Below are 22,681 nucleotides of genomic sequence, written 5' to 3'. Positions count from 1 at the left end.
TCTTCCGGGCCATTGAATGGCATGGTAGTCTGTCTCCGTACTAGGTCCGGCAGCCCGCACAGAGGTTAATGTTCTGTCATGAACGGCAAGCGGCGGCTCTCGGGCACCTCAGCACAGACTCGGAGTGGTACCGCAGGACCCGCCTTGACTCCGAATTTGGCGTTGTCGATCGCTTTATCTCAACTACTCCACTGGGTTTCATCCACAGTTTCGGACGAGGAGAGCCCACCGGGCCATTGCAGAAGTAACCTTGCCTGCCTTCGTTTCACCCGGTCCTCGACGCGCAACGCATTGGAAGCTTGGACTGTCGAGAAACCAAAAGTATTATTCCACCATGCTGGACGCGATGATTCCATACGGCCTCCCTCTGGTCCTACCTTTAGCACATGCTGGTCATTCCCGCCATTTCTCTTCGTGACTGCTGAGCGGTCTCTCTAATTCCATTCTTTGACACCTTTGCCCTCGCATTCATTCATTATCACGAAAAGAAACATGAGTAGACGAGGAGAATCCACGACCGGTCCGGCTCCAGCTATTGATGCCGGCTACGACGACCGGTCTGATGCAGTTTCCACAATGACCGATGACGAGCACGAAGATATGGAGAGAGGGCGCTACTACGCCCAAGCATATCCGAACAGACTCACACGAGAGCCCAGCATGAGCTCGCGTCCAGGACATCGGCGGCAGGCGAGCAGCCAGCAGCAGAACTTCCGGTCTGGAAGTCGGCGGTCACAATGGCCCTCGCGACGGCCAACCGTTTCCAGGCGATCACCGTCGGTCAGCAGCCAGCCAATCACGATCAATCTCAACCTTTCTGGCATGGAGACAGCCCCCGGCCTGCAGAGGAACATGTCAGTAGATAGCAGCAGCCAGCGACGAAGAAGTGCGGCGTGGGTCAATCAGGTTGCTCAGGCGGAGGCGGCGGCATATGAGAAGCAGTCGACAACCACACCTATACCCACAGCATGGACCTCGAACGGCGGCGACGTCAGCGTCAACATGTACGGCGCTCCAAGCCAGCCGCATCTTCAGGCGAAGCCCTCGTTCACGAGCGATGCCTACAGTTCTGTGGAGAAAGGGAGTGCCTATGTCGCTCCGCATCAATCCACGGAGCATCTCGTGCAGCCAATCGGCCCAAATTCGACCTCGCTATCAGTTGATGAACCACCAACACGATGGGTCATCGAGCCCGTCGAGAGTGGCTTCTGGCGGATCATCCAGAATTTCGACTTCAAGTGGTACGGCAGCACAATGGGCACGGGGATTGTGTCAATCCTGCTCTTCACCTTTTCCGAGACCTACCCCGACTCGCAGGCGCTGTTGTTCCAGCTCAGTGTGTTCTTCTTTGGCCTCAACATCTTCCTCTACTCCGTCATCTTGTCCGCCACCGTCCTGCGGTACGTGTTCTACCCAAAGTTCTTCGTCATGATGATCAGCGACCCGGGCCAGGCAATGTATCTGGGCACCATGCCGATGGGCCTCGCAACGCTCATCACCATGACCGTCAACGTCATCGTCCCGCGCTTCGACACGGCCACGTCGACGGGGTGGGCCACCACGGCGTGGGCAATCTGGTGGATTGACGTAGTCATCAGCCTGGCCTGCGCGCTGGGCGTCCCCTGGCTCGTCCAGACGCGGCACCGCGGCATTACGGACCTCGAGAAGATGACGGCCGGCTGGCTCCTGCCCATCGTGTCGCCCATCGTGGCCTCCTCGACGGGCAGCGCCGTGGCGTCCGTCCTGTCCCCGCCAGACGCCCTCGTCACGATCCTGGTGAGCTACGTCATCCTCGGCACGGGCCTGTGCGCCGCCCTCACCATCATCGTCATCTACTACCTGCGCATCACGACCTGGAAGCTCCCGCCCACGGAGCACATGTTCAGCACGTTCCTCCCGCTGGGCGCGCTGGGCCAGGGCGGCTTTGCGTTCCAGCAGCTCGGCGCGCAGGCGATCCGCGTGTTCCCTGTCACGGAGACCCTGCCGGCCATGAGGGCGGCGGCAGGAGGCGTAACCGGGGGGCCCGAGGCCGTGGCTGACGCACTGCTCGTGGCCAAGATCCTCTTCACCTTGGGATTCGTGATTGCCATTATGCTCTGGGGCTTTGCGATGCTGTGGCTGTTCTTTGCCGTGCTGAGCGTCACGCGGCAGCGCGTGCCGTTCAGTAATGGCTGGTGGGCGAGTACGTTCCCACTAGGTGTGTTGGCGACGTCGACGCTCGCGATGGGGCGGAATCTGCCGTCTGTGGCGTTCCAGACACTGGGCACAATCTTTGGGGTCGTGGTCATCTTCATGTGGGTTGTCGTCTCGTCCATGTTGGTCGCACGGGTGGCCACGGGGAAGAAGTGGACGGTGTTCACGGCGCCCGAGGTGAAGGGGCCGTTGAACAAGCTGAGCGTGTAAAGTATGGTAGTATTCTCTCTCACAGAAATGCATGACATCTTTCAAGGCAAGGAGACATTTGATTGGCCAGCCATGGCAGCCATAACGATCGTCGGCGCCACTGCACTCTGGAGCCGAAGTTGAATCTGTCCTGCAGGATAGTGCGCAGGTGACGTCCTTGGTCTGGTTGGCTTAATCTAGGGTCGCTACAGGGTTGCAGGGCCAACAACATCACCGCCAGATCTTTTGATTGGTGCTACAGAGGTATTTTAGCCCCCACGAATCCAAGTCGCTGAACAAGGGGCATGCTTATCTCAACCAGGGCACTGAGGTTACAATGACCACCTTCCCAGCTGACCACAAAGGAAGGAGCTCGCTCGTAGGTGCCTTGAGGGGTAGACCGGGAGGAGCCACGGCCGTCCCCCTCCGAGGAGATGGATAAGCGTACTTACTGCCCCTCGTTCTCCCCGTGCCCGTTTTACGACCCTGAATATAGGGCTGGGGACGAACTCGAGTCAGTCTGGCATAACAGCTTCACAATCCTGGGGTCCACAGCGCGGTCCGTGCTGACCTCCTCGGTTGGACGGACTGCCGGCATCATGCTCCAAACTCTAATAACCACGGCGACTCCAGCTCCTGGACTGTTGTTATACGGGCGCCAGGAAGCTACAAGGACACGGACTAATCTGGGCCCGCTCACCACGGCGTGGACTCCCCCGTCTGATTGCCAGAGGGTGTACGCAGCCTGCGACACATGTTCCGTCATCTTTGCCGCGCAGGCCTGTCGCCCCGATGTCGCCGACTCCTTAGCTGACGAGCAGTCATGCTGGCCACCGAGGACGAACAATGGTGGTGGCCCCACGACGACGAGCGGCGCTTTGGGCGGCTGGGGCGTGTACTCGCCCGGCATAGTCTGCCCGGCGGGATTCACGTCTGTGGTCGCGTCTACGTATGGTGTGCACGAGTCCAGGTTCCAGTTCCCCCTGAGCGCAGGAGAAACTGCAGTGGGTTGCTGTCCAACGATCAGCAGCTTGAGAGGTAAGCTCGTTCCAGGAGGATGCCTGTCTCCAAGTGCCCCTTCCCAGGGCTTTCATAACGTGCCTCGGTTAGCAATGATTTGAGCGCAGGCGAAACCCTCCAGCGGGATTTTACTGCCACTGCTAACACGCCGTCGCCCGCCTCCAGACGCCGCGTTCTTGGCCACAGTGGACGGCTCTGGTCACCAGACCTGCAGGCTCGTCCTCTCGACCGGAGCCGTGGACCTTGTCAGGTGCACTTCTCCCGGGAGCACAACCGTCGAGGCGCGCAGCGTACCCTGGAGCTCGGGGAATTCCACCATGTCCCAGTATGACATCTACGCGCCGCTGATCCAAATTGTGTGGAAGAGCACAGACATTCCGCCCGGTGCTCTGCCGCCGGCCAACATTGTCGCCTCAGCCACGTCGTCAGTGACAACAACAACAACAACAAATACATCACCATCACTCGAACCGCTGACTTGGACAGGTTGGCAGAAAAGCATGGCGGTCCTGGGTGGCGCCATAACTGCCGTGGTATTCTGTTGCCTTGCCCTCCTCTTTGCCGTATTCTGGAGTCTGTGGAAGGAGATTAAAGCACGACAGCGGCGCCCTTTAGCACCAAGCCCCGCCCCTGGCGAGCTGGCAGATGGAAACGAGGCAGCTACCGGAGATGCATTTTGGATAGACGGGGACTTTTACGATGCGCCGCCAGGACAGCAAGGGTATCATGGCAGGGAGAGCGACAAGACACTCGTGAGGAAGGAGAGCGCGGCGGCGGCGGCAGCGGAGAACATCCAGTTGAGCGCCGATCATGGGCAGAATAACCGATGGGGGCCATACCAGATCACGCCTGGCGATAACCTCTACAACTCACAAGTTGAAGCGAATGTCAAGTTTGCAGGGATGCCGCCGGCTCTGCTTGAGAGTTCGCGAAAGCCGGGCGAGCCTGGAACAGCGGGATGGCAGTCTAGGTTGGGGGGCTGACGTCCTTGGTGCGACTTCTTGCTGTAGACGAATGGAAACACAAGCAACTGCAGAATCTTTCTGTTTTGTTCTGGCGGCGCAGTGATCCGTGATCACAAATCCCGACTTGATGGCAAGGGCCATCTCAAGCCGTCCCAGGATTGGGGCTATCCATTACAATCTGTCTGGCCTGCTGATCCGGTCGACTGGGATCTTGTCGCAGTGGGCTTCGCGCATTCAGTGCCCTGGTTCAAATGCTGTTTTCGGTGCCGAGGATCGCAAAAGTGTTGATGCACACACGGGCCCATGTCCCCTTCCAAGGGAGGGGTCCAAGGGACACAATGGGCGCAAGTGGATCGACTGGAAATAAGGTTAAAAAGAAGGCGGCGGGGGAGAAAAGCTTGGGAAGAGACACAGTGGATTATTCCTGTTTGCACACACACAGCAGGTGATGGAGCCCGTTGCTGGGGGATGACGGCAGTGACGTCACGGTCCTGGCGCAGTCCACGCGTCGCTGAGGCTTGGGGTTTGCAAGTCGAGCAAGGGCCCCAGGAGGTGTCCAGCTTGGCTCAGCCTCTCCTCCACACACAGCCACGGCTGACGTTTCAGCTCTTGGATCTCTCACACTGACAACACCATCTCACATCATCACCATTGCCCTCGCACTTTGCGCTTTAGCACACACAGCACCGTCCTCTCGACAACACCACCGCTCTTGTGCCCACCAAGCACCCGACTTAAGCCCGCGATCCGAATTTCCTCGACCACAACCACAAACACCGCCCATCATGACGGCCACGCCCAACACACAGCCCGCCCAGCCAGTCGACGGCGTCATCGCGCAGCCGGCGCCCGTCGTCCACAAGCAACCCATCGTCTCGCAGCCCATGAGTACGAAGCCCCCTCTCCCCTCTTTCCACCATTGCACCCAGCCTCGCTCTTCACTGCTCCTGCTGCGCTTCCCGCAGTCGTCCCCCCCAAAAGACGACCTGTCGCTAACCAGATGTCGTGTCTCACAGACCCCGAGCAGCCACACCCCGAGCCGAGCCAGCAAGAAATGGGCCTCCGCGGCGGCGACCGCGGCAGGGGCGGCATGTGTCCCGGCCGCTTCTGCTTCATCATCCCCTGCCCGATTCCCTGCGACTTCTGCGTCTTCCCTTGCCCTTGCTAGAGCACGAACCGGAGGCGAAGCGCGTGCGAACTAGAGAGCATTCCACGGCGTGGCAGATATTGAAGCGAGGCGCAGCGCATGATCGGGGCTGGGGAGGGGGGCTAGATGCGCAACTCGCAATGCGCAGGACAGAGAAGGGGCTCCTGGCCAATCTGGCAGATTGGTCGAGGGGGGTTCATAGGTCTCGTCTGTGATTAGATTTGTGGTGCTGAAAGCGTATGGTTTAAGGGGTTATATACGAATTAATGACCAAGTTATCTCTTGTGAGGAGTTTACTCCTGCACAGCGCCAAAACCTAGGGCAGTCGCCAACGCGCATTGCTCAACTGAAGCTTCGCTCTGCGCGAGACAAGTTCGTTAAGGCCCCCGACACGAACCCAAACGCGCCCGTCTCTTTCATCTTTGCACATCGGCGAAGGTTGGATACCAGGTCTACCGAGTCCAAAAATGATCTGATTTCCTGGTTCTTGGTCAAACCAGCCAACCGGGGATTTGCAGCTGCAAGATCACAGGGGCAGCAGGAGGCGGCTTCGTGCTTGGGGGAGCATTTGATAGTTCGTGTGCCAAACCAGGGCATCCGAGAAGGCATATGGGAACTCGGTCCGAGACCGAGTTGCGTTCTCGTGCTCCTGCAAATAATGTCGATCGAGCTGCTTCGGCTGATCATGTGCGTGACGGTTCGGCCATACAGGCTGTTCGCCGTGTTCATCTCCGAGTACTCTGGCAGCCCCCCCCCCCCGCCCCCCCCGAGAGATCAATGTCACTGGCCATGGAATTTAAGGCATACACATTATCTCAGGGATGATAGGACTGAAACTGCCAAAAGTGACCATCCAGTACTCAAGCGTCATTGCCCTGGCCCCCTGCTTCGCCGATAAAAAGGGTTTCCCAGAGCCGGCCAAACGAGTCGAGCAGATTCGCCAGTGTTGCCGCGTCCGCACACGTGAAGCGACGCAGGTATTCCCGTTGCAATTCGTTCCGCTTCATGGTTTGCGCCACGACGAGTACGGCAAGGTTATGGTAACAATCATCGACCCAGAAACATCGAGATCTGGCCGGGACAGTCTCCTGCCCAAACGTCTTATTCGTGGTTCAAAATGCTGATTGCAGGGCTCTTTCTAGCTTGCAAATGATATAGCTTGAACCACATCTTCACCCACACTCCTTGAACAACGAAATTGCTCCCGCGCCAGGCCTGCTGGGCATGGCACCCTTCCTTGCTGCAGCCGACTCCTCCCGTCGACTATGTACGTTTCTCCGCGTCTCCGGGACTTGTATCCTGAACAGGACTCGAGACCAGATTCTCGCCAACCACTTCAGGACTGGCCTCGACCGCAGGCGGCGGCGGCTCCTTGGATACATCAATGTTCTTCCTCTCCACCAGCAGCGTGGCCACCGAGGCGACCGCCATCGCGGCCACAGGCAAGATGAAGGCCGACGTCACAGCTGAGCTGAGCGTGCCCCTGACAGCATCGCGCACCCCCGGCTCAAGCGTGTCCATGGTGCGGACCATCTGCTCCAGCCCTTGGCCCGCCAGACCCAGCAGCACGTCCTGCTGATCCGACGACGATGATGACGGCGATGATGATGACGGCGATGATGATGACGATGAAGACGACGACGAAGCCGCCGCCGTCGCCAAGACCTCGAGCCCAGTGTACAGCTTCTGCACGAACACGCTCTGCGCGATGCTGATGGCCACGCTGCGCCCGAGCTGCTGCGCAAAGACCTCCATGACCGCAGCGACCGGCATGTCGTCCCTGGTCTCTGCGGTACTGCACGCGTTCTGCACGGCGAGCAGGCACCCCTGGACCGTGAAGCCGAAGCCCGCGCCCACGGGGATCGCGGACCCGAGAACCCACGACAGCGGGCTGTCAGGCCGGAGCTGCTGCAGGAGCACCGCGCCGACCAGATAGATGGGGGGGGCCGGCGTAGAGGATAGGGAGCAGCTTGCCCGTCTTGCTGACGGTTATGGCGGCGACAGCCATCGCGGATATATTAGACCCTGTGATTGGCAGCTGACAGACGCCCGACAGTGTCGGAGACAGGCCGGATACGGTCTGGAGATATGTCGGGAGCATGACGATGTGCGTGATGTTGGAGGCTCCGTTACATAGGGAGGCGAGACAACTGCCCGCGATGCTTCGATGGGTTATCAGGCGCAGCGGGACGAGGCCACTATACCGTTACACAAAAGGGGGTTTGAGAGTCAGTATCGTTGGGCCGTCCGTGGTAGCATCGAGCAGTACCCGAGCAGCAGGGGGCCTTGCATCGCACTTACTTGCCCTTGTTTCGTACCTGCAGGACTGCAAAGCCGACTGCCAAGAGGCCCGAGCCGAGCAGGCAGCCCCAGATTTGTGGGTGCGAGTACGACCGCGAGGTGCGTGCCCACTGGAACGCCAGAAAGAGCAGCACGAGACATGCGATGAGTAAGGTCGTGTCCAAGGGATAGCAGCTCCTGAGTTTCTCGGATAGCGGGAGGTGGGCTTTCGAGCTGGGTGCCTTGGGCACGACCCAGTAAAAGGTGCCGAGTGCTACAGCGCCCACGGCTGCACCACGTAGGGGGGGCAAATCAGTACAGAGGCCACTGAAAGAGGGAGTCGGGGTTGGGAACACTAACGAAGCTGGATCCAAAAGGTAAAACGCCACTGCAAGATGGGACAGGCTTGTCAGCGGCGATACGTTGCCGCGAATGCAATCCCAGGATTGTTTTCACCCACCGTCAGATACGAGTCTGTCAGAGTCCCACTCAAGGTTGGGCCAACGGTCGAGGCGAATGATTGCAGCGCAAAGAAGATGGCCAACAGCTGAGGTCTCTCACTAATAGGGATGTTGCCAATAACAACAAAGCTGCCGGCCACCATCCCGGCGGCTCCGAGGCCCGAAACCGCACGCCCAAGGATGAAGACGGGCGAGTTTGGCGCTAGCGCGCAGAGGACCGAGCCGAGCTCGAAGACGACCAGCGACGCGATGTTAAAGATCTTGGCCTCGTAGAAAGGGGCCAGCCGGCTGAAAACGAGCTGGAAAGGCATCTGAGATAGCAAATATGCACTTGTGTACCAGCCTATGTGGTCCAGAGCCTGGAATTCGGACGTGATTGCGGGGAGAGCAGGGCCTTCGGAGGTTAGTGGATGTGAAGGCTCGTGTCAGTCATGAATGGCAGGTCTATCGTGGACGACAATGAAACATGACATCTTACCCAGCATACTCGCGTCGAAGGCTGCCAGCAGGCCCATCAGACCCAAGGCGAGACTGGTGAGGTAGATTCGCCATTTTGGAAGACCTTCAGTCGTACTCTGGCCCGGCGGGTCTGCGGAGTCCAAGTCGGGCTGCCGTTCAGCAGCCGTTATCGACGCGTCGGTGATCCGGGCTATGCTCATGATAAACTGTGCAGAGCGAGATGTGATGTGCAGTGCAGTCTACGCGCTCTCTCTGCATGGTCAATGGCAGACTGAGTAAAGTAGAATTGAAGGCCAAGGTAGCGGAGCTCGATGCTTATGCTGTAGGGCCCTGGATGAATACAAGATTCGCAGCGTGATGGGTGAATGGGCGACGAAGCTCTTGATTCCTGGAGCACACTACCCTTAACAGTCAAGAGGATGAGCCAACGAAATCGTGACAGGCCGCGATCTAGAAGTGGCGCTCAGGACCAACAGCTTCGAGTGCTGGTCACATTGGCACATTACATTCAAGTGTCATTTAGGCTATTTCGAGCTGTCCATACAGTGATAGGCTGGGGCGTGCAAGACCCCCAGCGGCCTAGGCAGCCAACAAGTCTTGGCTGGCTGACAAAGTGACCCCAACCATGTTGGTGGACAGAACAGCACTTCTCATGCGAGCAAGTTGCAGGACGCGACCAACATCATGCAAGACCGGTACTGTTGCCGGCGAGCAGCACAACATCTGGAGTGACCAAGCCATTTATCCCAACTTCCCATGAAACGCATCGTAAGAGTGTAGAAGAACGGTGTTTGGTACATTGCGCCGTGGCGGCCATGATATCCTGGTGTGTTTCTCACAACGGTCTGGACCTCATCGTTCTCGAAGCGTGTTATACTGGGGCCAGGCAGCGCTAGCTGGTTTAGAATATGTACTGCGAAGCCACATGTTAGGCGAAGCTGGTTTATGCAATAGTAATAGCTCTCCTAGGCTCGGGTCGTGGAGGGAACACATACCGGGATGAAGAGATACGGAACCTCCTTCTCGTATTGCTCCCACGCCTTGCCGTACTTGTTGCGGCACTTGATGATGTCTCTGCGCGTGCGGTGGGCGATCATGATGCAGAAGAAGACGGGGTAGAACCAGGGGAAGGGGCTCCTGTTACACGTATGCCGTTAGCAAGCTGTGGGCCAGATTCCTATCGTCCACCCCCGAGACCCTGTTCGCCACCTTGAGAGAGCCAAGACAGGGCAAGTCCCCAATGCCAGAAATGCCCAACTTACTTGAACCCGGTGATCAAGCCCCAAGAGATCGAGAACCACATGTCGCACGGGTAATGCGGCTTGCGCACGATCCCGAACCACCCATCCACCATGATCGTGTCCCCCTTGTCCGTCCTGATGACTCGCGGGTCGTGGATCACCCGCCACGGCATCTGGGGGAACGTCTTGCGCTCGACGTACTGCCCCCGCTCCATCTGCCTGAACGCGTTCTTCTGCCCGTTGGCGCTGTCCCAGATCCAGTACACGACTAGGTAGAAGGCTACGAACAGGGCAAGGGCAAGCGGGTGGGCAGACCAGAATGTTGACGAGGACGAGCTGGTGCTGGTGGTAGAGGGGTGGTTGGCGAGGTACAGCGCGCAGTGGCAGTAGGAAAAGGGCACGCCGGCCATGTTCCAGAACGTGAGCATGAAACCTGGGACAATTTTCATATTAGTGATAAGTCCCCCATATTTTTTTCAGTGCCGTAGAAAAAGGGGGAACCTGCCAAGCTTCTCATAGTACATGTCCCAGGACGTAATGATCAACTGCTCCGCCTTCGCGCAAGCATTGGCATACAGGAAATGCGCCAGGATCAGGAACAGCACCTCGCCCGAGACGTATCCGTAGTCCTCGTACTGCCGCGCGCCGACCGCGCAGCTGATTAGGAACAGGATGAACCACGGGATGCGGACCTCGTAGAACATCTTGAGGTCCAGAATGCCGATACGTGGGTTCAGCTCGGCGCCCATGAAGAAGTCGTAGATCGGGTACCCGGACAGCCGGTGCGTCCTCCCGCGCGCGAACGCGGCGACGTAGACGAGGACGCTGTTGATGAAGCCGGAGAATATCGCGACCGACATGATGGAACCGAACTCGTCGATGATGGTGTACAAGGGATACACCCCGGTGACGTGCAGCGCTGACGCGACGGCAATGGTGGCGTAGAAGCTGGCGTAGGCGTTGCAAAAGTACTTGAGCTGCTTGTTGCCCTCGTGGCGGAGCTGCTTGCCGTAGCCGGACACGCCGGGGAGGGTATAGTAAAAGGCCATTTCCATGAGGAAGAAGATCCAGTAGGTCTTCCATGCCTTGGCGGTCGGGTACGCTCCTTTGTAGACGAGGTCAACGAGGTGTTGGACGAATTCGCCGGTGGATTGTTGCTCGGCGGGAAGGGGAAGGTTGCCGTCGTAGTAGACCGCGCCGATCCACATGTACCACATGAGGAGCGGGAAGCCGATCATGAGGGCGAGCGTGCCGAGAGAGCCGCCAAACTCGATGTGGTCGGCAGGCATGCCTTCAAGCTCGTCGAGTTGGTCATTGTAGGTGGTGGCGGGCTTTGGGGGTGGCGCGTCTGGTTTCGCCAGTCTCTGTGCGAGAGCCATGATACAAATGCGGCCAGTTCTTGGTCACTTAAGAATTTTCCGAAGGAGGGAAGTGATGATGATGTTTTCAGAGGGAGGGAGACTGCTGGCCGTGGCAGATTCATTTTATAGTCTAGGCATGGCCAGATACTCAGTTGTCTGAGTCTCCCTGGGGTGTCGTTCTGAGCGTATGAGGCACAGCCTAATTCTTACTCCTTGTCAATGCTCGCACGGGTGGACGAGGAGGGGACCGAGCGAGCGAGCGAGGATGACTCCACTTGTGCTCGCTCCTCGCTCACCCAGCCAATCGTCCACCAGCCTCGCACTTGAACTGGTCTAGGGCTGGTCGGGGCCCCTGGCTGTTGTTCCCACGTCGCTCGCTCGATGCTCGCTTACTCTGCTCTGTTCAATTGCGACCATATCCGCCTCAACCGATGCGAGGTGCAACTTTACCACAATCTCGCTCACTGACAGCAACTTCGCTCAACCCAGACCCAGAATCCTCCTTCCCCCACATCTTCACTGCCTCATGCGCCGCAGCGTCCGGCCCTCCCGGCTGCGGCCTCACCACAAGTCCTCGACAGGCTGTTGCACCTGCCGCAGGCGCCGCGTCAAGTGCGATGAGCAGAAGCCAGCCTGTCTGCGCTGCATTCGCTACGGGGTCGACTGTAGCGGGTACGGGCCGGCAGCTGGGAGCACTGGTCGGGTGTTGAGCAGCGACAGACCCGGCAGCGCCATGCAGACGCCCGAGTCCATTGCCACAGAGCCGTCAGATTACCCTGCCCAACGCTCGTCGTATAGCAGGCAACATGTTGACGGCTTTGCATCTCCCTGCGAGCCTTCCCAGACCAGCTTGGGCCAGGCAATACCCAGACATAGCCAAGTCAGCCCTCAGACAACACATCTGTCACCCTTGCACTATGCAACTCCTTCCAGAGAGCAGGACTACGGGAGTGACACACAGGTCGAAGCTCGCGCAACATCGCATCACCAATCACGTCCAACAAGCAATGATAACATCTGGCCAGATGTGGCCAACGACCAAAGAATCTCCGATGGGGAGACACACCAGACTATCCCTCGGCCTCAGACACATCTTGACCTTCTGCGCATGCCTGCCGCCCAGAAGCGCCTCATCCACCACTGGGTGACATACACGAGCACCAAACTCGTCCTGGTCGACGAGGCGCACAACCCATGCCGGACTCTCATGCTGCCCATGGCCCTCAAGGGCATCACCTCGAGCGCGCAGAGCTCGACCGCAGACATAGCCACGTTCCACGCCATCTGCGCCTGCGCGGCATACAACCTGTACAACCTCCATACCCTCGCATCCTCCTCATCCGCTGTCGGGTCCTCAACCCGTTACACGTCTGGCCCTGCCACTCTCAGCCCGGACATCACCACCAACACTTCAGCCACCGCCACCACCGCCGCAACCCAGAACCACGCCCTCGCACTCTCCCACGACCAGCAGGCAATCTCGCACCTCCGGCACAACCTCTCCACGGCCGATACCCACCACGACCAGTCCTCCGCCATGGCCATCATGGCGTGCATCACGATCGAAGCCATCTCGGGCTCCACCAGCGGCCGCTGGCGCACCCACGTCACGGGCGGGCTCGCGTACCTGCGCCGCCTGCGCGACCGCCGCCGCCGGGGGCCACGCGGCGACGACGATGACGTCTTCGCCGCGTTCCAGGCGCATCTCGTGTCCATGGCGATCCTGTGCGGGTTCGGCGGAGAGGAGGAGTCGCTGCCCGAGGAGCTCAAGGATTTTCTGCAGAGTGATGGTCGCAGTGAGGGGAGCAGTGACGGGAGTGGCGGCGGTGGTGGCAGTGGTGGTGGTGGCAGTCCTGGCGCAGGCAACAGGCTCGAGTTGACGTTCCCGTACTATGGCGCGTCGAGAGGGTTTCTGAGCAGGCTGGACCGGATGAACGCTCTCGTGACGGCACGGGCGGTCGCGGCTCGTGGAGGAACCATCATGCTCGATAGACACACGGACGAGGAGCTCGATCAGCTCGAGCTGCAGCTATACCTTGACTTCCCCCCGTCCATGACTGGCAATGCCGGCGGCGGCGGCGGCGGTGGTGCTGCTCAGGTACACCCCCCTATGTTGGCGCCCACGCACGCCCTCATGCTGCACCACATGGCTCAGGCATTCTACTATGCGAGCCTGGTCTTTTGTCAGCGGTGTGTCCGGCGGCAGCCGCTCTCGGCAGTGCAGGTCCTCGTGGACAGCGGCGTGAGGCAGCTCGAGGCCATCGAGGCCGTGTCGGCCGGGTCAGCGGGGTCGGTCATGATGTGGCCGGCGCTGGTGCTCGGTGCAGAGTGTGACGGGCCGGGTCTGCAGAGGAGGATGAGGGCGTGGTTTGAAGCAAAAAGAAAGCTGGGTTTCGGAAATGTGGCATTGCTGAAAGAGCTTGTTGAGACAGTATGGGCGGCGAGGACGGAGAAAGGAAACGAGAGGGACAAGGGTGATGAGACACTGGGATGGCAGGAGCTGATCTGTGAGGACAGGTTCGATGTCTTCAGGCTCTGAGAATTAGCCGAGTCAGTAGGCTCGGATGGGCATATAGATCATGCCATCAGAAGCAACATGATGGAAGACCTCCAACTTAGATGTGTGAAGATCTTCACGAACGACCAATAGAGCCTCACAGGCAAGCTCTGCAAGGCTGCCCAAGCAGCAGGCGCCTCTGGATTTTGTTTAAACAGTACCTCTGCATCACTGGTTGATAGGATGACTGTCGCTGAAGTGAGACATTGCGGAAAAGCGTGCCCAGCCTGCAAATTTGGGCCCCAAGTCTCACAATCCCTTCGCCGATCCCACCACGACGGCCGAACATGGCTCCCCCACGCATTCTCATCGACTAAATCGGCACCATCCTGCTGTGGCATGGGGTCACCAGCTCGTGTCTTCCGTGTCCGGCTGTCCGCCAACCGAACGGCGCATGACCTCGGAGCCGTTTGCCAAATGCCTCAAATCAGTCATGCAGATATGAGCACCGACGGCGACAATGGTTCTGCCACACGAGCGAACGGGAACGATGGGTGTGATGCAGCTTGCACGAGACCCAGGGGTCCTTGCGACACGATGGATACGAGGTGAGACCCGCAGGTCAGGTTCGATGCGGCACCGTGACCCGAACCCGTGGGCATCCAGCAGTTGATCGTCATGTCGTGCCCGCGGACTACCCCAGAGCCACCGGCGGATCACTCCTTGGACCTGTGCCGTTCGTATGCCAGCTCGGCTTGGTGAGGGCGGTGCAGAGAACCGCCCTGTCTTGGCCGGGGCAGCGCCAGAAATGGTCCGGAAATCCTGACACCGGAACGTGACCCAGGCGTTATGCGACACGAAGGATGGGTCGTTAGTCACGATGCTACACTGCGACCCATCAACCTGCATCCGAGCAAGCAGAGGTCGGACGGTCCAGTAATGTACATACATGCACAAGGGGGAATGGCCTGACAAAGCTTGGCCTGGCGGCCTGGGTTGAGTCAAATTGCCCCTGCTTTCAGGGGACCACCCATGCAGGCACCACAGCCTTGCGCAGCTAGCTTGCAAGCTTTCGCGCCTTGATCCACGCTCATTGGGCCTGGCTAGCCCGGGCGGCAGGCGGACACGAGCTTGAGCGGGCGCGGGGGGAGCAGAGAACACGAGATGAAGGGCCCCCGACAGTCCGTCCGGACCTTCATCATGTACTGATCAGACAATTTTATAGCAGAAGGGCAAGTTTTGCGATGCCAAAGTGTAGTTCTGAGCCTGCAGTGGCCCAACATAACGGCGAGCACTGCGATCACGCACCCACCGGGGACGGCGGCACAATGGAATTGTGGAAATCCCGTGCCGGGTCCCAGAACAAGCTTAGCCTCTCGTACTTTTAAGATGAGCACCCATGCCGGTGCCTGCCAAGACCAGCCTAACGAGACGGGGCTGACACATTCACGAAGCTGAACGACCACCAACAGTCCCCACTGTGCTTTCACAACCATGTCGCGATCTCGCCAGGCAGGCTGGGAACGGCGTCGGCCGGAACACGAGGACATGGGCACGGGGCGCCAATGGGACGACCCATGGCGTCCCCCACACTCACGAACGGCGGCACACCATGCTTTTCTGGAATCAATAATATCCATGTTGGCGTCTGCTGCCCTGGCCTGGGCTTTTCCTCCACCACACTTCTCCCCACGTCGCCTTCTCGTCCCTTCGCGTCCTTTCTTGTATGTCTGGCATCCTCGTGTGCTAAGCACCGTCTGCCCTGGAGACGATTTGTAACGACTGACACACATCGCCTGCAGCGTCATGGCTATCATTGCTTGAGAACATCGCCAGCATCATGCAATCGCACTCGTAGCCCATCTCGACTCTAATCACCACGGCCTCGTTGCCGACACCACATTCGCTACCACACGATCGCTACACGATAATCTAATTCGACACATTCGCTACGTACGGCTTGAAAAGTAATCACGACTATTCAACTCGACTTACGACTTCATCAGCTCGATAATACTTAATATCTTTCACCGGACCAAGACCCAAACGACAGACACCATGGCCGTCAAGCAGTCAGTCACCTTCAGCGACAGCACTGTCAGCTTTGCAACAAAGGCAGCCTCTTTCAGCGATGACAATGATGGCATTGAGATGCGGGAAAAGGGCAGCGGGGACCGGAAACAACAGAAGCCCAGCAACGAGAAGCGCAAGATATGTGAGACACCACTTTGCCTTTTTGGGACGACGCGATAGAGCTTGCACCGCCGGGTTCGACGGTGTACATGGAAGTTTTGTGGAAACGGAGTGCAGTATGCTGACTATAGGAATGCATAGGGCTATGGATCGGCCTCGCCATTGCGGTCGTTGCTATTGCCGGCACAGTAATTGGCGTGCTCTTCGCCAGGAACATGATCGGTGGCAGCTCTAGCACAGCCACGGTGGGCGCCAATGCGCAGTCAGATATCAACAGCAGCACATCATCATCATCGTCATCAGCAGATGCGCCGGCTCCGACAACAAACGCTGGCACACAAGTCAGCACGGAGGACGATGACAGCCAGCAGGCGCCCCAGAAATGCTCAGACCCCAAGGACCTGCCCAAAGAGTTCCAGGGCACCGCCATGGACCAGTCGACATGGCTCACCATGGACGGTTTCAACTGCAGCTTCACCTCTGAGACGGTCGGCGGGCTGCCCCTGCTCGGCCTCAACAGCACCTGGTCCGACGACAGCCGAGCGAACCAGAACGTGCCGGCTCTCAACAAGCCGTGGGGCGCCTATGGCCCGTCTCGCCCGATCCGCGGCGTTAACATTGGCGGCTGGCTGTCCCTCGAGCCCTTCATCACGCCTTCCCTCTTCGACTACCCCAAGAGCCTCAACATCATTGACGAGTGGACTCTGACGAAGCACCTCGGCGCCTCGGAGGCGGCCAAGGTCCTCGAGAAGCACTACGCGACCTTCATCACCGAGGAGGACTTTAAGAACATTGCCGCGGCAGGCCTCGACCACGTGCGCATCCCGTTCTCCTACTGGGCGGTGCAGACGTATGACGACGACCCGTACGTCCCGCAGATCTCGTGGCGGTACCTGCTGCGCGCGCTCGAGTGGTGTCGCAAGTACGGCCTGCGCGTCAAGCTCGACCTGCACGCCCTTCCCGGCTCGCAGAACGGCTGGAACCACTCTGGCCACTCGATCAACGTCTTCAACTGGATCCTAGGCACCGACTCGCAGCCCGGTCCCAAGCAGAACCTCAACCGCAAGCGCTCGCTCGACATCCACGACAAGCTGAGCAAGTTCTTTGCGCAGCCGCGGTACAAGAACATCATCGCCTTCTACGGCCTCGCCAACGAGCCTGCCCTCAAGGTGCCCACGGCCGACCTGGTCAGCTGGACGACCGACGCGTTCAACCTCGTCACCAAGAACGGCATCAGTGCGCCTATCGTGTTCAGCGAGTCGATGAAGGGCCTGCCCGCGTGGGGCGGCCAGCTGCAGGGCCACGGCGACAAGCTGGTCCTCGACGTGCACGAGTACCTCATTTTTGACGAGTACCTGATCGGCCTGACGCACAAGGAGAAGATCAACTACGCCTGCGGCCTCCTCGCCGACGACGTGGCCGGCAGCTCCTTTGGCCCGACCATGGTCGGCGAGTGGTCGCAGGCCGACACCGACTGCACGCTCCACCTCAACGGCGTGTTCAACGGCGCGCGCTGGAACGGCACCTTTTTCGGCAACTCGCCCGCGTGCCCGACCAAGGACGACAAGTGCGACTGCTCGCGCGACATGGCCGACCCCAGCACGTACACCAAGGAGTACAAGCTGTTCCTGCAGACCTGGGCCGAAGCGCAGATGTCCGCGTTCGAGCGGTCCTGGGGCTACTTCTACTGGACGTGGAAGACCGAGAGCGCGCCCCTGTGGAGCTACGAGGCCGCGTGGAAGGGCGGGTTCATGCCAAAGCTCGCGTACCAGAAGAGCTGGAAGTGCGGTGATGCGGTGCCCAACTTTGGCAGCCTGCCAGAGTTTTTCTAAGGTGGTGGGATGTTCATTGCATAAATTTGGATCTTTCGTCCACGTAGATATTTTGTTTTAGACAGAACGGGCAATGAGCATTTGTTTGTCCCTGTGAATCTGCATGAACCGCGCAAAGTGCACATGAATCAGACCATGGCGCTTTACGGACCACCTGGAGGCCTTTTAGTGTTGAAAGCGGTAGCGCGCCGCAGTCCGATCCCCGGCCAGCGCGGAAGTGTGCCGAGTTTCCCAGTCATGGTATTTAGAATGCTACAAGGCATTGGGTTACATCCTTGAAACAAGTGTGCTATTGCAAAACGAGTGTCCTATTGAGTGCTTCCTGGCTACTTATACATGTCGGATAACTACGACAAATACGCGGAAATGAAAGTTCGGTCTGCTATCCAATTCTCTGCCGCCGCAGCATTCCTGGCCCACCATCTTGGTGTTTTGTTCATATTTATATTGTGGTTATATTTCATTTCCAAGAATCCTAGACAGAAGTAAAGGCGTCAGCGAAGGGCAAGCGACTAGGCGCGGGGCAGAGTCTGTCCGCGGTGGAACTCACCTCTCTTCACTCGCAGCATCCCGAGCCCTCACAGGAGGATCCGTCCTCGCAGCAGAGGGTGTTGGCCCCGCAGCCACAAGTGTCACCACAGGCAAGGACACAGACCGAGTACCCGACCGGGTTGGAGATGAAGCCGTTGCTGCAGTCGCGGCGGCAGTCCGACTGGCAATCGCAATCACAATCGCGCTGGACAAGTTGATGGCCGGCGGCTCGGGCACGAAGGCCGTTACCCGAAGGGACCGCGTTGGAGAAGGTGGCGAGGGCCAGGACGACGCTAATGGTGGAGGTGAACTTCATGATGTTTGTGGTGAAAGGACAAGTGTGTTTGAGATGAGGTAGCAAAAATAGGTTCGAGAATGATGTTCGTGGTTGTTGTTATGTTCAATATTTGTGATTGATGGTGCAAATGGATTGCCTCGAGAAAGAAAGACCGATTGAGACTACTTATAGACTGGGCTTTGACATCAGACCGTCATTAAGCGGTCACGAAGTCCGAGGATATCTGAGTCTGGTGCGTTCAAGTCATCTGTCACGATGGAGAAAGATCTTCCATCAAATCTCCAATCGTACTGCGTTGTTTCTTCTCTTGACAACACTGATGACGGTATGTCCGTGACGATGTTCTAAATTCAGTATCGGTTTGAGCCCGGGTTAACGGCAAGACCCGCGAGATCCTTGATGTAGTAGAATATTCGTCACAACTACGTTCTCAGAGGTCCAAAAGCAGCCTACAAGCTCAGTCCCGATTTGTCGATCGGTACATGCTACCGCTCAAGGTATAGATGCACAGGCGCAATTTGAAAACTTCACGTAACGCAGTCAGTTCGGCTCCGACTGAGACATGATGTTCAAAATAGAAATGATATTCGCCGGCCCTGAACAACGGAGAACACGATCGCATCCTTGCTCTTGCATTCGTTCTGGGTAGTACAACCTTTCAACACCACCCCGCCGGGCTGTACTTGAAGCTTAGAGAGGGCCCTCATCCGACGGAGCCATGCTTTCGGCCCTGGATTCCATCTGTCGCGACTTAGGTACACACCCTCATTTCCACCTCTTTTCTCACGCAGAACTCATGGCTGCTGTAGCTGATGGCGTGCAAGACAAGCCCTGATCTTCCGCCATATTGGTAATTGATATTGGCACCGGGCTCGGTTGACAGTCAGGGCGATAGGCTCTGATGACATCACATTTGGAAAACCAGCCCTGCAGATCCATTGGCCAGTGACGTGCAACAATTGGCCTCATCTTCTTATTGGGCAACCCATGCTCTGAGCAATGTCCACTTACGTAACACCAATAGAAGGATCCCTCTTCGGACCACATCGGGTATGTACTATTATTAGCCGCCAATAGGCGGGAAACCGCGGAGTACAGACGCCCCTTTCAAGTTGGAGGATCTTCTGTGAGAGGAGAGATATTTTTGGGAGGATACAATCTGGCCAGCGCCTTAGTTGGAGATGGTGCTGCTTCGCGCGTAAAAACAGAAGCTCATCGAGATCCAGCTATGTGGAGTGGTGTCGTGGCCCTGTGGGACTTCATTCTGCTCGCTGTCAAGCTGTCTATATCTGTCGTTGACTTTAGGGCCCGGCATGGTCGCAGCCCTCGTACGGTGACGTTACCACATCCAGGCTGGCTTTTAAGTGGGCTGAAAGGCCAGTACCGTGCCGCAAGTCGTGATTCATCCGTCGCTGAGCCTTGGGTATGACCGACACCTAGGACACCTGCCCTCAGGACGTCCCTTCCACAACAGTACACCCTTCGTCTGCTCCGCCACCATGTAGGAGCTTGACTTGATCAATGCGTCTTCGCCCCCTCACGGCCACTGGCATAAATCTCGTCCACTGACTTACGTCCATCAATGCTGGACCCACCACTGGTCGAGCCCTCGACGCCGCTGACCGCAACGCCAGAGACTGCAGCACGCTTCTCGTCCTGGTCGACACTCAGGTTTGTGACATCGCCACTCTCCCGCGTCTCGCCGGTGGTGGCGGGGTTCTCCACGTCGCTTCGCCCCTGCTGACGCAGCTTCCAGCGCGCCATGTACCAGGATCCGAACATGAGGAATGCCCACATGGCGAACTCGAAGACTGCAGACGCCGGGTATCCATTCGGGAATCGAGGCGCTTGGACGGTTGGGTAGGTAAACAGAGGCACCCAGATCTGCATGCAGAAGCCGAGCGTCATCATGGAGGATATGATGAGGCCGCGCTCGCCATAGTTCTCTTTGAGCGTCGTGTTCAACCAGGAGTACTAGTGATCGGCATCTTGTCAGTTTACTGTTTGCCTATCTAGCCACTTGAAATGTAAAGCTTGGGTGGAGGACTGTTCGGAGAGGTGTTTCACTAACCAAGATTGGCGAAGCCATGCCAGAGAAGCCGCCGCAGTAGAAGGCGACAAACTTGAGGACGTCCGGGACATTCCACACAGCGAGGACGATACAAGCAAAGAACATGAAGGTCTGCCTAGTGTCAGCAAGCCTATCCTACACCTGAAGGTGAAGCCCAGACTTACGAATTGGAAGGACCATATCCCGCGCAAGCTCAGGCAGCCGGCCAGTGTCGTGCCCAGCCATGACGACAGCGCACGGATAATGTCAATGAATGTCGGCAGGATGTTGACGAGCTGTACCGAGAAGCCAGATCTCTTGAGCCAGAGCTGCATGTAACCCGTCCAGTAGGCAGCTTGGCAAAGGCAGCTATTTGAATCCCAATCATCAGTTTCTTTCCTGTAGACAGTAGCCAGCCAAGGAGCGAGCCGCGGAAGTATACAGCGGATGCTTACATGTAGCAGGGAACACAGATCCACCACATCGGCCGGGAAAGAGTGTACTTGAACGTCTTCCACGTGATGCCTTCCTTCTCAACGACAGGAATGCGCTTGACTGCCAGCGCGTGCTCCTCATCGGTGAAGTACCATCGCTTCGGCGAGATGGGAAGACCTGGCCAGAAGGCGAAGCCGATGAAAGCTGTGGGAAGAGTGATGACACCCTCTGTTGAAGATGTCCGTCATCGTGACGACCGATCAAGGATGTGTGAAGGACGAACTGCCCTGGACATGTTCGCAAGCGGGCAGAGGATGGAGTTCACGAGCACTTACGGATAAGGAAGAGCCACTGCCATCCTGTGTGGCCCAAAACACCTTGAAGATTGCTATACGTAGCGGCCTGGAGATAGCCGCTGATGACACCACCAAGGGCGTTGCAAGTGAACCACACTCCGGCACGCTTGAAAAGTTCTTCATCCTTGAACCAACTGCCGACTACATGGGTCATGTAACGTTAGTTTTGGGTTCCTTCTCAGGTGGTCAAGCCAGGTCGAAATGAGACTAGCTTACGGATCAAATGTGTGCCTCCAAATGAGGAAGCCTCAAGGAAGCCCGTCGTAGCCCGAAGAATGTACAAGTGCCAGTTCTGTGTGACACGAGACTGGCAGAATGCAATGATGGCCCAGAAGATCTGCAAAGTTGGCAGCAGGAATGGCGCGCTGAAGCTTGATATCAGTGCCTGCGGTCGACGATGGGAGCAATACTGGTACATACATTCTAGCCTTTGTCTGCAGTGTCATTAACGGGATCTGGCCAATGACATAGGCGGTGTTATCTGCGTGGGGGGGGTTAACGGTCATGTCCATCTTGCGTGACCCCTAATGCACAAGCCAAGCTGATTTGCACCAAAAGATACATACAAGCGACGAGGTAGTAGTTGAGCTCATTGCCATGGGCGTTTAAGTCCTCTGACATGCCCGACACGTAGGCATTTGTGATGTTGTTCTGACCAAGAAACTGTGATGTTGTTAGACACTGGTCAGGACCACGCTAAAGACGGGCGTTCACGTACGCGGCAGAAGACTGGCACACAAATGAGTTAGTGCGAAATTCATATCTGGAATGAGAATATAGACGACTCACAGCTTAGACATCCGAACACTAAAATGGCGAGATCAAGCTTATGCAGCAGCTTTCGTTCTTCTGCAGGATAATGGGCGGCTGCGTAGAGGTATTGTCAGTAGGAGCACGTACATGCTTCAACTCAAGGCCGACTCACGGTACCAGTCAAAGACGGAAACTATCACCGCCCCGACTTTGGTCTTCTTCAGCTGATGGCCAACAAACCCCATGATGACTGCTCGAGATGGCTTTTCCGGGAAGGCGCTTGTCGATCGTTGCAAACTGACGCGTGAGGAACAGCGACACTCCAGGGTGAAATAATGTGACGGGATCTTTGTCTAGATAAGCGAGTGGCTGTGGTATGTGCAGAATCTGCCCACTGCATTATCTCGCCGCTTAGTGGAC

The 22,681-nt window shown here is 57.7% G+C and overlaps 8 protein-coding genes across 8 annotated transcripts; 6 read left to right on the top strand and 2 right to left on the bottom strand.

Moving 5' to 3' along the window:
• Positions 1 to 1,239: 1,239 nt before the first annotated feature.
• On the top strand, positions 1,240 to 2,352 carry B0I36DRAFT_278011 (voltage-dependent anion channel; the record flags this gene model as incomplete). Its single annotated transcript, XM_046151430.1, has 1 exon — positions 1,240 to 2,352. A coding segment is annotated over exon 1 (1,098 nt), but the record flags the coding sequence as incomplete, so codon positions are not given.
• Positions 2,353 to 2,981: 629 nt separating this feature from the next.
• B0I36DRAFT_369148 (uncharacterized protein) lies at positions 2,982 to 4,385 on the top strand (the record flags this gene model as incomplete). Its single annotated transcript, XM_046159726.1, has 2 exons — positions 2,982 to 3,420; positions 3,568 to 4,385. 2 exons carry the CDS (start codon positions 2,982 to 2,984, stop codon positions 4,383 to 4,385), a joined length of 1,257 nt encoding a protein of 418 aa, XP_046005126.1.
• Positions 4,386 to 5,152: 767 nt separating this feature from the next.
• On the top strand, positions 5,153 to 5,535 carry B0I36DRAFT_369147 (uncharacterized protein; the record flags this gene model as incomplete). Its single annotated transcript, XM_046159725.1, has 2 exons — positions 5,153 to 5,255; positions 5,384 to 5,535. The coding sequence occupies 2 exons, from the start codon at positions 5,153 to 5,155 to the stop codon at positions 5,533 to 5,535; spliced, it is 255 nt and encodes an 84-aa protein (XP_046005125.1).
• Positions 5,536 to 9,679: 4,144 nt separating this feature from the next.
• On the bottom strand, positions 9,680 to 11,244 carry B0I36DRAFT_397526 (Delta(24(24(1)))-sterol reductase; the record flags this gene model as incomplete). Its single annotated transcript, XM_046161583.1, has 3 exons — positions 9,680 to 9,851; positions 9,977 to 10,388; positions 10,461 to 11,244. The coding sequence occupies 3 exons, from the start codon at positions 11,242 to 11,244 to the stop codon at positions 9,680 to 9,682; spliced, it is 1,368 nt and encodes a 455-aa protein (XP_046005124.1).
• A 387-nt stretch (positions 11,245 to 11,631) lies between these two features.
• B0I36DRAFT_338322 (uncharacterized protein) lies at positions 11,632 to 12,894 on the top strand. The gene has a single exon (XM_046155742.1). It carries the CDS (start codon positions 12,123 to 12,125, stop codon positions 12,462 to 12,464), a length of 342 nt encoding a protein of 113 aa, XP_046005123.1. The 5' UTR covers positions 11,632 to 12,122; the 3' UTR covers positions 12,465 to 12,894.
• A 62-nt stretch (positions 12,895 to 12,956) lies between these two features.
• Positions 12,957 to 14,016, top strand: B0I36DRAFT_338321 (fungal-specific transcription factor domain-containing protein). Its single transcript, XM_046155741.1, has one exon. The coding sequence runs from the start codon at positions 13,031 to 13,033 to the stop codon at positions 13,853 to 13,855; it is 825 nt and encodes a 274-aa protein (XP_046005122.1). The 5' UTR covers positions 12,957 to 13,030; the 3' UTR covers positions 13,856 to 14,016.
• Positions 14,017 to 15,871: 1,855 nt separating this feature from the next.
• On the top strand, positions 15,872 to 17,838 carry B0I36DRAFT_355412 (glycoside hydrolase superfamily; the record flags this gene model as incomplete). Its single annotated transcript, XM_046157439.1, has 2 exons — positions 15,872 to 16,028; positions 16,148 to 17,838. The coding sequence occupies 2 exons, from the start codon at positions 15,872 to 15,874 to the stop codon at positions 17,836 to 17,838; spliced, it is 1,848 nt and encodes a 615-aa protein (XP_046005121.1).
• A 2,074-nt stretch (positions 17,839 to 19,912) lies between these two features.
• Positions 19,913 to 22,506, bottom strand: B0I36DRAFT_299029 (major facilitator superfamily transporter; the record flags this gene model as incomplete). Its single annotated transcript, XM_046151968.1, has 11 exons — positions 19,913 to 20,641; positions 20,739 to 20,849; positions 20,903 to 21,086; positions 21,173 to 21,380; positions 21,488 to 21,649; positions 21,725 to 21,873; positions 21,929 to 21,989; positions 22,075 to 22,171; positions 22,227 to 22,237; positions 22,298 to 22,375; positions 22,434 to 22,506. The coding sequence occupies 11 exons, from the start codon at positions 22,504 to 22,506 to the stop codon at positions 20,186 to 20,188; spliced, it is 1,590 nt and encodes a 529-aa protein (XP_046005120.1). The 3' UTR covers positions 19,913 to 20,185.
• Between the last annotated feature and the right edge of the window lie 175 nt (positions 22,507 to 22,681).

The sequence above is a fragment of the Microdochium trichocladiopsis genome (genome assembly GCF_020744255.1).
Source record: "Microdochium trichocladiopsis strain MPI-CAGE-CH-0230 chromosome Unknown B0I36scaffold_13, whole genome shotgun sequence".
Lineage (NCBI taxonomy): Eukaryota > Fungi > Ascomycota > Sordariomycetes > Xylariales > Microdochiaceae > Microdochium > Microdochium trichocladiopsis.
The sequence above is the reverse complement of the archived record's forward strand: the minus strand, read 5'-3'. Positions and strand labels throughout refer to the sequence as shown.